At 40.3% G+C, this 17,416-nt stretch overlaps 1 protein-coding gene across 7 annotated transcripts in view; it reads left to right on the top strand.

The window, feature by feature from the left end:
• The window catches only part of SATB1 (SATB homeobox 1), a 92,042-nt gene extending 89,956 nt beyond the window's left edge, over nucleotides 1-2,086 (top strand). For 6 of the 7 annotated variants that reach the window (XM_077176586.1, XM_077176578.1, XM_077176584.1 and 3 more), the window contains one exon: nucleotides 369-2,086. In XM_077176586.1, coding sequence (XP_077032701.1) covers nucleotides 369-851 — 483 coding nt within the window. In that variant the 3' untranslated portion in view covers nucleotides 852-2,086. The remainder of the gene's footprint in view (nucleotides 1-368) is intronic. The other variant, XM_077176587.1, reaches the window with a different exon arrangement.
• Nucleotides 2,087-17,416: the final 15,330 nt, after the last annotated feature.

Here is a 17,416-nt window from a genome sequence, read left to right as displayed (position 1 = left end):
TCCGGCACGTTTGCCCTCATCTGGCACTTTTCTCACTTTGCCCTTGCTACAGTTCTGGCTAAGCTGGTCAAGTTAATCCTATACTATGTCATTTAGCATTTTGTCTTGTCTGCACTTGACTCGTGGAGCATGTTCATTAAAATTTGTCAGCTAAACTGCACCGATGTTGTATGATCAGTGCTTTTGGTCTGGCAAAGCTACCGTGTTCTTTTTGTTCTTTCTTTTTTTCCCTTCCTTTATTTTAAACTTACTAAGCCTTTGTTTGTAGCTCTGCAATTTCTTCCCCCTGCTCCCTCCTCAGGATTTTGTCAGGAACAAAATAGGAGCAAGAATACATGTACAAAAAAATGCTGTTCTTTGTCTTGCAGCAGCAGCAGCAGCAACAGCAACAACAGCAGCAGCAACAGCAACAACAGCCAGGTCCCAGACTACCCCCAAGGCAACCGACAGTAGCATCACCAGCTGAATCTGAGGATGAAAATCGTCAGAAACCCCGACCGCGAACAAAGATTTCTGTGGAGGCCCTAGGGATCCTACAGAGTTTCATACAAGATGTAGGCCTGTATCCAGATGAAGAAGCAATCCAGACTCTCTCCGCTCAGCTTGACCTGCCCAAGTACACCATTATCAAGTTCTTTCAGAACCAGCGATATTATCTCAAGCACCATGGGAAGCTGAAGGACAATTCTGGTTTGGAGGTAGATGTTGCAGAATACAAGGAAGAAGAGCTGCTCAAGGATTTAGAAGACAGCATCCAAGACAAAAATGCAAACACGCTTTTTTCAGTTAAACTAGAAGAAGAGTTATCAGTAGAAGGGAACACAGAGATTAATGCTGAATTGAAAGACTGATCTAAAAGTATTATTTTCTTTCAACAGTGCCGCTGGTATTTACTAATGAAATGAAAATTCCATCTTGCGTTGTGTCAAAAACCCTTATTATTCATTGTTTGGCCAATGAATCTTCCAAAACTTGCACAAAAGTTGAAAAAAAGGATAATGCAGACTGCACTAGATGTTTTACTCTATTTTACAAACTGCTTCGCAGCAACAGATGAAGCGTTGAGGATTGTTTGATATTAATTTGTGTTCACTGGATACACTGTGAGTGTACCCAATAAGCATGATACCAGTGATTTTGATTCTGGAGCCTTCAGACAAGCATTACAACTTTTGTGATTTACTGTTTTTTTTGTTTCTGTTTTGTTCTTGTTTTTTAATTATTACTGTAGCACTCCACACTTGATCTTTGAAAAATCACATTTATTTAAAAAAATAAAATAAAAAGAGTTTGTTACTCTTGTTCTATTGTATGTTACAAAAGAACTATAGACTGTGGAATGCAGTTTAAAGATAACATATGCCAACAAATGCCTTGTATTATATGGCACTGCCGTAATTCAGATTTGTTTTCTTTTGGAAATAAAGGTCACTGTATTTTTTTTTCCATTCTCATTGTTACATGGTTTTAGAGAAAATGAAAAAGAAAATGTGAAACACGATTTAGTCCTCATTATTTATTTGTAGATCCTGCAGCATCATGTTGTAATTAATTTTTTTGGAAGTTTCCGTTAAATGTAATATTGCTTCTCTTGTTACCATACTGATTTTTTTTCTATTTATAAATGTATTTTGATGGGCAGTAAAACAAAGTGTCTTAAAAGTTTTAAATAGAGAAAATGTGCTTTACACAGTTGCCTATAAAAAGTGCTCTATGTTATCCAAGCAATTCATACTATAAGCTTCACTCTTATTGTTGTATGCAATTTTTACTATCATGCAAATAAGCTTAGGTAAATAAAACTAATAGATCACCTTAGAAACTTATGCAATTAATGTGAAAATAATTGATGTTTGCAATGTGTCTTCCTTTGGTTTACAATCAATTTTAAAGCTACAGCTGTATAAATTTTCTGTATAAAGGTGTATTTCTTTTTTATGAGTTTATTGCTATGAAAACACCAGTTATTTTGTTACAGCTGGCTGTTTTTATAAGTGTATCACAATTTTCTTTATGCAGAAATGTTCTGACTAGGAGTGGTTATTGACTGTAACTACACAATTAAAATTGTTTGTATGGTATGATATGGCAGGGTTTGTCTGCGTATGTGTATATCTGGGAGGAATAACTTGTTCTTAGCGCACATCATACCTTCTTGCCACCACTTTGTTCTCCTTTAAAATCACAGGCAGATTTTTTTAATGACCTTCTTAAAATTTGAATTTAGATAACATACTTCAAAAAGAAACACAGTTTGGTTATGAAAATCATAACCTGTCTTTTCTTGGTTTAAAAACTTGCCTGCCCAACAGAGATAGCAGGATATTATTGAGTCAGAAGGCTATCAGGCATAAACATATTTACAGTTCCTGGCAGTAATGCACTTATAATGGATACAGCTGGTTTTATTTTACACTAGAATTATGCTAACACTGTTCCTTGCACTAATGTATAAACATTAAAAAAAACATTAATAGTCATAAAATAAATAGGAAAGATGGGCTTTGCCCATAGCAGTCTCCTTCTAAGCAAGATTATTTTTAATGATCACTAATAAGGTTCTTGATAAAGCCATAACAATTGGTGACCTCTGAATTTGAGCATGGCTCATGTCTAGGCTAAAGACCAGTCTGCAGCTACAAGTTATGGAGTACACACTGTTGTTCTCACATGCAGTGTGACTCGGGATGGGGACTCAGCTCAGTTCTTCCTGAAATGACTAAAAGTTTACAAAACTCAACATCAATTTCAAAGGCACAAATGACTCTTAGCAAAATTCTTGGTTTAGTTCTATTAAGTTCATAAGGAAATTTAAAACTGCTGCAGGCTGTCCTTGGTCTCAATGTCCTTTGTGGGTCCATTGAGCAGCTCTCAGCTGTGGCACCTCTTGGCTTCTTCCAGGACTGTGTTGGGGCTACACCATGCTTTGGGCTTGGGATCCAGTCCAGTTGAAAGAAAAAGCCTTAGTACCACTCTGGAAGGGAAATAAGCCTTAGGAGGGACACATCTATATAATTTGGCATTGCATTCCAATAAAAAGGCAGTAAAACTATGCTCTCGCTTAAGGGACTTGTAGTAGCTATAAAACTATCGATAGCCCAAAGCTATGCTGGTCACTAAAAGGCAAAAATGAGCCTAGTCTAGGGAAGTGACTGTGATCATGATTGGATTTCTTCCCTTATTTCCATGGCATTGTTGCTGTGTACAGCCATGCAGATGGAGCTAGGACTGACCCCTATACACAGCTGAGGGGCAGGGTACCTGGCCCAGGCAATACAAGCTCATTTGGTGGGCAGGACGATACTGCTGGCATCCTTGGGTACACTCTGTACCTAACAGTGTGTGCAGATACAAGGCAGAAGGGGGAGTGAAAGAAAGACTTGAATGTACCTCTCTCCACGCTAAACACTAGTACACACAGCACTCCAAATACCTGAAAGAGGGGAACCCTACAAAAACATAGCAAGAAATGTTTAGTCTTTGCTATTTTGCAAGCAATTTCCTTTTCTTTTATCATTTTAAGTTTTATGGGTGCTGAAGTAGAGGCCATGTGTGCTTGCAGATGGTTATTATAGCTGTTTCTTTTCCATTATCTTCGTTGTTCTTTCTCCTCCTGTAGCTGAGGTTATCTTCCAAATGGCTCAGCCTTTTTCAGTCACACATTACCTGCACAGGAGTTCAAACTGTTGCCTTTTTGTGTCCCTGTGGGTGGGCTGCAAGTACAGTCTTTTAATTTGGCCTATGTGACCAAAAGCATTTTTGTTAAATCTTTTGCAGTGTTTTCAAAGGTGATATGGTATTAAGGATTCCAGCTTTCTGTGAATGCAAGAGATTTATACTGTTAGGAATTCAGCTACAGCAAGCATATGCCACCTTGACTCATGGACCAGTTAGACTACCTAGAAAATTACCTTATATCCTTTTCTGTTCCTTAAGTTCCTTTTTTTTACCATCTGGTAGAAACGTACCAAAAAAAAACACCCCAAAAACCAAACAAAAAAAACCCCAAATGAACAAACACACTTTTCCACTTCAGCAAAGATTAAAAAATCAGACTGGAATACCGTAACAAAGCACAAAAATTGAGACATAAAACCAATATTAGTTGGGAAGTTGTTAGTAAAACTCACTGAGTAGGACTTCTCTAAATGTATGAAATGAGTATTATATACTCATATATACATACGCATATATATATTTAATATGTAGTATTATATACTGCATGTATACTTAGAGAAGAATGGAGAAGGAATATTACTAGGAATAGACTGAAAGCTCCAAAGAAAGCCAAATGCCTAAAAAAGAGGGAACTGATTGCTGGGAGAGGATGGCAGGACTTAGTTTTTACTATAAAACTGAAGTATTTACCATGTTTTATGTAATGGTGTTTACCATAAAAAGTGGAGTATTTTTACTCCCTGATGATTCCCATTATTCTATATTTAACTGACAAGATTTATGTGTATATGCTAGAATCCCCAGTGTGTGTTTTTCCACCCTGAAAGAAACCCAAATAGGCCCCAGATTCCAAGAGGTCCGTGGCCTGGGGAGAGTCTCAAGCCCCAGTCACATCTGCAAGTTGCTTGTAATTATAATGACTCACTACCCTACAATGCAGGGGTTTAGATTTGGGTTTTGTATAACGACGTAAATTGATAAGATGACCCAGCAAAAACTGTCCATGTATAAAAGTAAATTATTGCACTCACTTTTTTCTTTTAGTAGGGAAGGTGCAGCAAATGGAGAAAGCAAAAGGTTCCTCCAAACTGGTGATTTTGTTGCAATGATTTACAAAGTCAGTGCTTTGATTGTGTGCTGGGAAAGCACCAAATATTACTAAGTTCATTTGCCAAAGCAAATGCTCCATATGTTAAGAGCAGTATAAATGAGATATTATAGAGGCTCTACTAGAACATCAAGTATTACCAATTCTGCTTAACTTATTGAACTCGTGCTTTGAAGTCAGGTACATTGCAGAGACCAAAGGTATTTTGATTTTTACATAATGATTTATATTGTGCTTTGAATAACAGTCCCATAGCAAAGCAGGGATATAAATATACTCCCAGGCCTTTTTTTGCACACAGAGGTAATTTAGGTTGGTCTCCTCACAGTGCCTTGCGTCCACACACTCTTTTACTACAACAAATGAGCTAATAATTCAAACTGCAATAAGTGATCCTCCTTGGAGCAGGAGTAGTGCTACTTGGCAGTGAGTTTGTTTGCTTTCAGGTTCATACAGGAGCCTTCCTGCCGCTCTGCTGCTGGCAGCCCTCCCACTATCTCAAGCTGCATTGTTTCGTTTTGGCCTGACCCAGGCACTCTTCCTGCTCCAGGTCATCTTGGCCAAATGTCATCTCTCCTGGTTATAGGCCATTACTCAGGTATATGTGCCACAGTTTAATAGGAGGCAGCAAGGGCTGTATATGTCTGATGTCACCTACCTTTTGTCATCCCCATTCATGCTGTGAGCCCTGCAGAGTTGCTTGAATAATCCACTTGCATTGGAAAGAGAGTGACACCCGGAGCAAACCCACAAGGAGACAGGTTACTTCTGGAGCAGAGGGGGCAAGGGGATGTGCATTCCACAGAGGAGAAAGAAGGAAGGTGCCAGAGAAAGATGAAAGAATCAGAAAGGTCACAATAGCTACCCCTGCATGGGCGATCAAGCTTTTTTGCAAGGTGTGCTGTGGCAAAACTCATAATACTACAGAGTACTGTCAAGGCTCTGTGGAAAATGCACAATTTTCTCCATTTGAGGGGGTTTCCCTGTCAGGCAATATCTAGTTTAATACAAAAACCTTCTCAGCTGTCCATGGCTAAAGAGGTCCCCTATCAGTTTGTCCTCTGGTACCATCCCTGTGCGTAAGATATGCAGGATTCTTTTTGCCAGCTGCTGACATGTTACCATGGCAGTCGCAGCTGGGACTCTCTTTCTAGGTTACTTGTTTACCCATACAATGTGCTAAAGTAGCATCCAGGCTGTAAACCCTCTCATTTTCTTCCAGGATCACATCCAAACACAAGCAGTGTGCTTGAAGCCTCAAACCTACTTTTTGGAGCTGTCTCCTACAGTGCTCCCTCTCCTCAGACCAGATGTGCCACAGCAAATGTGTTGTATAGCTCAGATGTTCATCATAGTGCAAGAGAACAGAAAAAACATTACTTTTGTGGGTGCAGAGATGTATAAAGCACACACAGGTCAGAAGTTTTGGAGAAAGTAGAATGCTCCAAGAGGTTTCAGAGAGAGATTTCGTACTGCTGTAGTTGTCTCAAAACATCAGTTGCAATGATTGGAAATTGTTGGGCCAGAAAAGTTCATGTAAAATCCTATATTTGCAGAAGACCTTCTGCCAGAACAGAATTTGAAACAAAGGGCACCCTGTTTTGTTATTTGCATTACAAAATAAACATTCTTTGCAGTACAAACCTTGTTACCATTCCGCATCTACACTAAAGCAGGACCCTGTCCTGATAATGAGCAGCACTGCCTCAGCTATTTGTCCCTCATATGTGCCCCATCTCCGGGGGTTCTCCTGAATGTGGCATGCCCAAAAACAGCTTCACTCATCTTCACACTCCCATCATCAACCATGGCTTTTACCTGCAGTCAATATTTTCACCTGGGGAAAGCAATTTAAAAAAAAAAAACTTACCTTACAGCAAACCAGGGCAGGGAAAGGTAAACTGGGCTGTCTTTTCACAAGGGAAAGAGAAGTGATTCTTTATCATTAACAGTATAGCAGCTTGCACTGTGAAATAAGTAGAGGTGTTGTTGTTGGCTTGCCTTAGTAGGAAAAACGTTATATCCCCAAACTAATAAGGATTTAATATCAGCTGGAAGAAGAGTAAAAGAGACAGAAAATGATGAAAAGGGAGTGAGAAGAAATATCTAGATAAAATCTTATTAGGGGCAGTCATGCCTAGAGATGGCTGGAGAACTACAGGACTAGTTTAAATTAAAGGAAATCCAAGTTACCAAAAGAAAAACTAAGTGAGGGCCACTTCATGGTTCACATACTCGATGTCCTGTGAAAATGGGGAAAGATTGAACACAGAGTTGTTTCAGAGGAAAGAGTAGAAAATAGAAAAGGCTTGTAAAAAGGCATCTCAGCTTGCTGCACAACCATAAGTGATGCATGGAAGGTGAATACAGAAAGAAAATCCAAAACTTCTTGTAACACAGCTAGAGGGGATATTTGAAATCATCAACTAGGAGGATTAAAAATCAGTAAAAGGGAGCATTTTTCTGCACATCCAGCTGCTGAACTCACTGCTATACATGCCCCTTCATACCAAAAAGTACAAATGGCTTTTAAAAAATGCAAAGAAATTGTGAAAACAAAGGGTTGATCTGACCTTCTTTTGGAGAGGCCAAGGACTGTTTTCCACTCTTTTACTGGACAGCTGGCAACCCAGTGATGGCATCCAATCCAGCCAGTTGCTTTGAGTCCTCCATAACCACAAGTATGACAAATTGGAGTGGGCAGAAATTTTCTGTCTTCTTGGTCAGGTATGCTAGCTGCAGTTTGTGCACTTTATTCCCTATATTCTTCATAACCAGATTTTTTTAAAACTGATTTGAATAATTTCATTGAGGAGTAGGTCACCTCATATTTACAAAACATTCCCTGCCACGCATGCCAGCAATGAAAATTTATACCCAAATAATTTTGGTCATTGCCATGGTACCAATACAGTTGCTGTTCACAACTGTGCTCCAGCTGCAGCAAGAGTAAAGTAGGACTCCTTTGACCCCATTTGCCTACAAAACTGGGCCATTTTTTTTCACTTGTTACCACCATTCTTTCAATCTTCCCTCTGCACAACCCACTTCCATTCAGGTTTAGCTGACCTGTTCCTTTCTCTTCTTCAAAAGCCCTGAGGAAAGGTTCACACAGGATTAAAAAAGAAAAATAAAAATGTATGTATTTACATAGGCCTGATAGGCCATCACTCCCAAGCTTTTTAAGGATGTGGTATTTTTGGGGTCCCCTGTCGTGGGGAGGAAATGATGAATCTGACTCCATGTTCTCAGGAGGCTAATTTATTTTTATATTATATTATACTATATTATATTTATTATATTATATTATTTATAATGCTGTAATAAAACTTTACTAAAGAATAGAGAAAGGATGCTTACAGAAGGCTCATCAAGACACTAATGAAAATCTCATGACTCGCTAGAGTCTCAACACAGCTGGACCGTGATTGATCATTAGGTCAAAACAATTCACATGAAACCAATCAACTGACCAGCTGGTAAACAATGTCCAAACCACATTCCAAAGCAGCAAAACACAGGAGAAGTGGACCAGACAATTATTGTTTTCATTTTTCTCTCAGGCTTCTCAGCTTCCCAGAAGAAATTCTGGCGAAGGGATTTTTCAGAAAATATGATGGTGACATAAGGATGCGCTACAGGATGGCCAGAAGAAGAATCACAGGAATGTACTGGTTTGATTCCAGGTCTCCTCCTCCAGTTCTCACTGGGTTTTCTGGAACACACTCTGGGTGATGGCATGGCCACTGCTGGGGGCACTTCCCCAAGGGCACCACGCAGCCCACGAGCCCGACACTGCTTGCAAACACTGTTGGATAAAAAAGAGCGCAGTGTGAAGGCAGATCAAAGCAATGTGATTGCATTTCACGTTTGATGCAGCTCACTCCTGAAGCCAGAGTGAATTGCCTAATCCAATGTATCATTTCTGTGCAGGCAGACCCTTGGGCTGGCATCGTGTCCCACAGAGCACTGCTCCAGTGTGCAGCATCTGCCACCATCTGCCCTAGGGCTTGGCTTCACATTGCCCTCCTCCTTTCCACCTCCTTTTGGGACATCCTTTGCACAAACCTTGAAGGCCAAAACTCAGGCTGTTTCAGGCCCTTCAGGCCATTTATTACCCTCCCACCTCCTCGATTACTTGATCTTTGATCCACACTCCTGACCTTTAAAGATTCGAAGGGGCATATTTCCAGTGATTTAGCTTCAATTTCCCTTGATATTATTTTTGGAAATTAAAGTTTATCTGCTTACCCGTTGTCTCTCCTCTTTAATCAATATGTCAGCTGTTGATCACAACCTCTGCCAGCCAGGCAGTAGATGGGACAATTATTCTCACAAGGACTTTCAAGTCCAGACTTTTAACCCACAGGGTCTAACACAGAGCAGCTGCAAGAGCTCTGAGTAGCAGCTGCCCCTTTTCTACTGCAGCTGCTGAGCTGCTCTCCTGATGGTCTCTGGCTATTTTGCTAGGGCAAGGGGAAAACTACCTTGTTTTCTAGGCATCATAGTATAAAAGCTTCATTCACTGTTGCTGGAGGTGAAATGGAGGAAACAAAGGAGGTGAAATGCCATGGTCAGCTGGCACCCAGCATGGTCATGATGCAGATCAGGGTACCTGGCGTACTTCTTTCTACCTTGTACCCCGCCAGAAAATGAGTGAGAGGCACAGGACACAACAGGAAAGCTTTTCCTGGCCTTATAGTCACAGAGCACTGAGATTGGGGATAAAAATGTTTAATTTAAGGCCATACTACCCCACACCTCCTTGGTTTTGCTGTAAGCACTGGTCATCAGTATCAAACCATCTGTACTGCCAGAGCTGAGGGATATAAAGCTATAGCTGCAAAGTGTTACTGCTGATAGTAAGAAGTTATGTGCCACATGCAAGTCAAGCAGTTATAACTGCAGTTTTCTGCCTGGACACGTGGTCTTTTATCCACTCCTTCAGCACTGGCGTCTGGCAGGGTAGGCAGGAGGGCATTCCTGACATCAAGGAAATTCCCTCCTTCTGCTGATTTCTTCTTCCTGGGTTCTTCCAGAGCCTGGTTCATGTGATTTATTAAGGGAAAACAAGAGACAAAGTGAATTCATGTCCACATACCCAGTCCTTTCACAGTACCTCAAAGTGAGTTACAGGGCTGGCTGTAGGGTCAGGAAATTGTTTCAGAGGATTTGTGCTGACTTTTTTTGAAATGTTCTATCCAGCTGTGTAATCAGCTGTTACATCAAGGCACCTTGATGCCCCACAAGAGGTGTCCCTTCCAGCAGGCAGATGAGAGGGAGCTTCAGCACAGAGCAATGAGTCTGCTGGGTCTGTGTAGCAGCGTGTTCATGGACCACCACTGAAAGTGCCCCAAGAGAACAGCATGTGAGGAACAGCACAGGGCAGAAAACATGTGAGAGGGAAGGATTTCCTTGATACTGAAAAAGTAGGAGAAACAATAAAAAAAAGGAGCGAGAAAAAAAAAATAAAAGACAACAGAAATACACACTAATATCAGTAAAATGTCTTGCCCCTCATCTATACTAATGTTATTCCAGTATTTCCTCTCATGTCTTGCACGGACTTGCCAGTTTTATACTCAGACAGAAAAAAATAAACAAATAGAAGATATTTCTTCTCCAGTGAAGGAAGTGTTTTAAACTTTGATGGACTTGGATTCTTCTAAGTTCTTTTTTATTATTGTTCTTTCTTTTGGGTCCATACACATGATGTTTATCTCATCCACGTATGGGAAGAGGGGGAGGAATGGGTAGGCTTGACTTGTGCTAACTGTTGACAACAGTTGTTTAATTTTTTGCAACATGCACCCAAGTATCATGAGACTGAGTAAAATATAAATAAATATGGTCTTTGGAAACCCCATACATCTTTATGGCCTACAATACCTTCAAATCATGGAAAAACACATGTTTATTTGTTTGTTTGTTTTAAAAAAAGATTTTGGTGGCAATGCTACCTCCCATCACTGTAAACAAGGTCAGGAGGCCAAAATTAGTCTGTCCTGTTTTGCACAAAATAGTCAACAACTTAAGATGTTTTTGCAATAATCAGAAAATTATTGACCGGTGTCAACACCCCCTTTCTGATAAACTGTTGAAATGTTAATATTCTTGGCAAAATTGTTTTTGCTCTAATTACTGTATCCATCTGGTCTATAAGATTGATTATACTGTGAGAATGTTTGTTCTCTTGTCTCCTGCAATGATGGGCCTCTCCTTGGCGCAGAAATAGTCCTGCCTCATCTTTACACAGAGACAAACATGCAGCAGAAATCAAACCAACACTCAGCTCCTATGGAGTTGAATAAAAATTCCTTGAAGGAGTTCATTCAGTACACATCACCTGCCTCTTGGATGGACCAATTCTTGGAAAACCATTGCCCTGGCCCAGATGAAAATAGCTGGCTCTCACCCAGCATGGGTATCGGTGACTAGGATGGCCACCAAAAACCTGGGAGCCCACAAATGCTGGCATTTCTGCAGTGTTACTGATTCAGCTGAGGAGAAGTTTGGCTACTTGGCCGTGCCAGGCCCCCTCTGCAACAGCTCCTTGGCAATGAGCAGCTGAGCTGTCCGAGGAGCAAAGCATTTCCTGTCCGATCTTCCATCAGCACCTGCAAAGGCTAATGTTACCTGGATTGGATTGGTTATTTCTGGAGCCAATGCCTAATATACCTGCTAACTGTGGCACGTGCCAATAAAGACCCAGTAAAAGTCATGTCAAGTATTAATCATTATTAAATCTGATTAAAACAAAACAAGCCATGACAAAACCTCCATATGTTTTCTTCTGAAAAGAAAACAAAAAAAACCCAAATACAAAGCCAGTTGGAAAATGATTGCTTTATTAGAAAAATCTGCTTTCTCATGGCAAGTATGAGAGAAATTAAAAATTGCATTTGATTTTGTACTAGTATTTCAAAATACATGCACAAAAAGTCATACTAACTCAAAAAAATTATTTTCTCTGAGCATTCTTGCACAGCACCTGAACATTTTCATTGAAGATGATGCTTTTCTCACACAGACAAAATAAAAGTCAGCAAAAGCATTTCTTTTAGAAATACAACTCTCAGTTTAAAAAAATTTAAAAGCAGCAGTTGTTTTCCAGATAGTGAACTGTGTAGTCATGTCTAAAGCATTCAAAAGCCACTGATGCGTGGGCTGAGATTTTTTTCTAGGTTTTTAATTTTAAAAAAGATTTAGGGTCTTTGTAAAAATATTCCAAGTTCTTGACTCCATAGGGTGTACTCAATGCATATGATTATCCTTGCAGAAAGAAGCTTAAGGGCTAGAAACTTCCCAAAAGGAAGGAGGACTTTCCAGATATTGGAGGGATGGCTTTTTCACAGTTTTAAATTCATGATGTTTGAGTACATATAACTTTTCTGAAACTGGAACTGCAACACAGCCTAAAGAGCATCTGCATTCATTTGCACCTTTGTGTTAACCCTCCATTTGTGCCAGCAGGGAGTACTAAGTTGTACTCAACTAATACAGGCTGCTTCCAGTGTCCCAGATACTGTACCGTGCAAGAACACTTTCAGAAAAGTTTAAGGGAAAAGGGGGAGAAAACTAACAGAAAAAAAAATTGCTATTTGTTCGAGATAGTATGGGAGAATGAGGTTTTTAAGTGAAATTGCTCCTCAGAAAAAGATGTGCATGCCCACTTCCTTAATGTGCTGTTACACTGCTTAGCAATTTTTTTTTTTTTACACCTGCGAAATATTTCAGTAGGAAGAGGGTGACTGTATTCCAGCCTTTACATAAGATCTCTCCTGTAACATCTCTCCTGTCCTCTTCTAGGCTTACATTCTCTTCCCATTTCTCACATCAGTTTCCAGCCTTTAGAGCCAGTACAATGTCTTATTCCTTCCATTGCATTAGCAGGAAAAATGCAGGAAAAAATAGGACAAATGTAGTAGAATTTTCTGCAGACTTTTTGCTTCAAATAGGGTTTCTCAGGCTTGACATCAAGCACCCAAGACTTCTACTCTGCCAGTACTCCCTCATGTCTTTGTGTCTGGTGACCACCATTCAAAGGACTTCCCACCCAGAAAAGACAGGTTTTGGCCATTGCAAAAGCCAGGGAAGAAGAAGATTCCTTTCAAAATTAGCAAAGTCGTAGTTAGGTGCCTGGCAGATGTAAATATTCTTATACTGAAATCAAAAGGGATTCCTAATCAACATTTGAGCTGACAGCTATTTTTAAATTATTTTTTTAAAAACTTTTTTAAGATGTGTGATTCTAGCAAACACCATGGCAAACTTATCGCAGAAAGTTTTGACATGAAAATCTCTAAATCTCAGAAAGCAGAAGGATTGAAACTTACAATTCTTTCCTAGAACAAATACAAATAACTCCAAAAACAACACCAGCAGTAGTGAAGACCCCACATTCCATGAAGAGCAACTGGGAAATCCAGAAGTTCAGAGAAAAATTAGGGATTTTCTAAACATTAAACCACTATGGTTACTCTTTGTGCAGAGACCTGAGCACTTTCCTATCATTCCCTGCACAAAATACATGGAGAATTGCAGCGACTGAATTAGGCTTAATAATTTCCTGTCTGCCTGCAGACTCAGACTGACATCCTGACGCTGTCCTACACTGGAGGACTATTTTAAAAGCTGCCTTTACAGGCATGCTGGATGTAATGCACTCTTATTTTTAAATGAAATCTTTGATTATGGAAAACAAACCCATGGCTAGGGAAGCAAGCTACAGAACCACAGTCTGTGGGGGACCATGCTTATCGCAGCAAAATCACCTTCTCAGTGTTCAGCATTGCTGCCGTGTCATGTTACAGTAATAACTGCAGATGAAGAGCTTTTAATTCATTGATAAAAGCAGAAGGCTGGAGTGGCTGGCTAGCTGTAATGAAGCTTATTATTCTGCAGCTAATTTGCCGATTATGGTAGAGTTTTATTTCTGAGCACTTGTACCAGAAGACAGCATTATCTACATAACATCTAAGCCTAGAAGGTCCTGGGAAGAATGTTAATGAGCTGTCACCTATCTCAGCAAAGGTCCCCATTATTAATAGTGAGTATCCTAAGTATAGATCAGAAACTCTCCCTGAAGAGTGTGCAACCTGTGTGAAATATGATTGCTCATTTGGAACATAACCAGAAAGTAATGGCAAAGTCATGTCTCATTTAAAAGATTGTGGTTTCTTTAATGATGGTAAGTGGATAAGGGCTCAGATGAAGCACCCTGGTGTGGCAGCAGGATTCCCACACACCTCAGCAACCCCAGCTGGAGACTTATCCTGGGAAAAAAGCTGCTCATAAAGGAGAACTCTGTTGTTCTCTATTTCTACTTTCTTTAACACTTCTCTTTCCTTTGAGCCCATGAAGACTACTGAAACACAGTAAGTCATCCTTTCTCTTACTTCTACCACTGAGCTTCTCCAGAAGCCTGAAAGAGGATAATAACACATCTATTTTTGTGTCAGGGAACAAAAGCAATGTCATAATAGATGCTCAGGTAAAGGATATGACATCTGGGGACCCACCCATCACCAAGATCCAAGCAGCCTTTTAGTCAATCACATGCAATCATGGCATCTTCCCAGAAATACAGACAGCTTTTTGTTATCCTGAAATTCCTTCAAAATCTCGCCAGGAAAAGGAATTCTTTCTTACACTCTTGCTTTGCTGTGGCTGGTCTCCCATCATTCCCAGACACACAAGTCCAGCTCCTTCTGTGTGTTCAGCAAAACATAACATCATATTAAAACAGCACCTCCTTGGACCACTCTTTCAGGAAAAGACATCACTACTGAGCTTCCCTGTGCCTTAGGAGTGAGGAAGAGCAAGAAGTGCTTTAGTTGTTTGGAAATTTTGTAAGTATGTCTACTTGTTGCTAAGCTGATGAGAAAGTCACATATTGAGTTAGACTTTAGCAGGTTCAAGCTAGACCAAAGCACAGCAGATATTGCTGTAGGATATACTTTGGGTCTGTATGTAACAACACTGTAGTTCAGAGAGGTTATTTATCCTAATCCACAGAAGCCCATAATTGCTTTGCAAGCTCACTGCCTGTTCAAGGGAATTACAGGCCTGAGTTTCTTGCCTGTGTTGTGTCCAGCCAGAAAAATTGATCTTCTACCTCTAAGGAAAGAAAAAATAGAAAAGAGAAAATGCAAAATACCTCTCATTTTCTTTAAAACACAATATTCAGCAGCAGGTACAGTCTCTTTCTCTTTCCTATTCATTTAAATATTGATGTCAAAAATCTTGCTGTCATTTCCTCATGGCAGTATTCTCTGGTTGTTAAAATCAGTTTAAAAGTGTACTTCATGACTGATTTGTAAAAGCATCAATTCCTGGAAATATTAACATCCAACTGATATAGCTGACATCAGATAATCATGGTCTGTCCCCACAGGAGGAGCTGTGGCAACCCAAGGGGTGAGCGTGGTTGATCCTGAGGCCAGCCAGCCTGGCTCTCCCAGAGGAGCTGTGCCCAGGGGTGACATGGCCACGGGGGCTGGGTGACAGGGGCATCCCCACCTGGTCACACCCTTCCTTTTGTGAAGCTGGCCTTTGCCATGCTAGGGGCCACCTAGAGGCAGGAGGAAGACTGAAGAGAGCTAACTCAGTCATGAGATTTATTTAAATCTGACCCTTGCTTTTTTCCAGAAAGGGACATCTGGGGGTCAATTCCACTCTAAACTGTGCTGGCTGTGCTCCAGCACATGCTGATTAACCACAAAACACCAGGCTGCCAAGCAGAGAGGGCACACTGCATGCCAAGCAGCTTTCCAGGGCAATGCCTGAGCTGCATGACCCCAATCCCATGCCCAGGTGCAGAGTTCCTGCATCCCAGAGCAGGACAGTGTCCACAGCCCACGGAGAGGAGAGACTTACCACTGAGAGTGGTGGGGGTCTGAGGTCTGGCACAGGGGATCCACAGCCTTTGCAGAAGGGAAAGAAGAGATTTGCAAAACAGCTGAGGAGATGGACAGAGGTGGAAAATTCCCCTTCCCAAGCAAACCAGCCTGACCTCCTGTGCATATAAGATATTTTATCTATTAGAGACCAATCCACGTAGCTACAGGCAATCTAGACTCCTTAGGGAAACAGAAGGTTGCCTACTTAGACTTATTAGGATGGGAAATGGCTGAGCAGCTGGATGAACAGGCAAAAATAAACTACCTGATATTCTTCCAAGTGCTATACAGACACCATCCCCATTTCTCTTCAGTCCTCTTGGCTTTGCAAAGCCAAAGGGATTTAGATGCTTAACATTCAGGACTTAGAAACCCAAATCATTGAAATGTAAACAGGCAGCTTTGAAAATCTGTCTTAGGAGACAGTACCACTGATTTTCCATTAGACTTTTAAAAACCAGATGTGCTTAGGTCTGGCAAGGGCAAGTGTAATTGCCAAGACATTTCAGAGATGTTTACATTCACAATGGCCTGGCATGTGGATAGCAATGTAGAATATAGGACTCACCCCCAAAACCTGGAAAGATCCAGGTGGATCACAAAACCCTTCCCAATAAGATCTAATTCAGGAAGGAAAAGATCTCTAGTGCTTACACCTCAGAAATCTACACAGAATATCTGGCATCAAACTCATCTAGTGGAGGAGTCATCATTATGTCATGTGCCATTCAACCATGACAAAATTTTAAGGAATTGTAGGACCAGCTCACATTACTGTGTAGTTAATTTTTTATGTGTTTTTTTTTTTTATCAAAATATTTTCTCAACAAAGGACTCTTTGGAATGGATGGCTTTGTGTAAAGCTTTTCTCACAGAACAGTTACAAATGTTTTGTAACAAATAAGTATGTACAAATAGTTCAAACAGTTCTTGTAATTGTGCATTACCTTGAACTCATGTCCCACAAACTCAGTGTAACCAGTGTATTGACTTTCTTTTCAATCTTTTCAATGATTCCTTTTTTTCCTTGAAAGAAAGAAATACACTGTAGCTTTCTATGCATCTTTATATTGGTGGGAGGCTGAGAAAAACTCTAATTGCCATTCCATCTCTAAAGTCTCTTATCCTGTGTTCCTTGAGCACGGAGGCCAACATTTTCCAACAGACTGTGCAATGCTAGGCATTTGAATCCATATCTATACACGTAAATAAAGTTAGCCCTGCTTTTCAGAGGACTCTCAGATCCCATCAGTGGGAGTTTTTATGGACAGAAGACTGAATAAGCATTGCAGGATTTAATTAGTACTATTACCCAAAGGAGTGCTTTAAAGATGGCTATATCAGAGGACGCTGATACAGTTCAGCAGATAACTGTTCTTTTTTTTTTTCCTGTGTGTAAGCTTTCAGTGATGTTTAAGAGAGGAGAATATTGTTCCTTAAAATTTAAGTTCAGTTATGTATCGCTTGAAGTAGTACTCATTCGATTAAAATGTCATGCATTAAGGATGCCAATAGTCAGAAAAAGGGGAGCATAGAAAACTAGAGTCACAGTAAGGAAACTGTCTCTTCAGAGCTATGCTTAACTGCTGACTTAGTAGAAGAACAATCAAGGACAGTTAAAAACACCTTTAGGAGTAGCACATAACACAAACCCACACAGCTTCTGAAAAGGAGTAGCACTCATCACACATATCCTTGAAAAAGGAGGAAGTCCGAAGTCAAAAACCAC

Source organism: Agelaius phoeniceus, chromosome 1, assembly GCF_051311805.1.
Source record: "Agelaius phoeniceus isolate bAgePho1 chromosome 1, bAgePho1.hap1, whole genome shotgun sequence".
NCBI lineage: Eukaryota > Metazoa > Chordata > Aves > Passeriformes > Icteridae > Agelaius > Agelaius phoeniceus.
The sequence above is the reverse complement of the archived record's forward strand: the minus strand, read 5'-3'. Positions and strand labels throughout refer to the sequence as shown.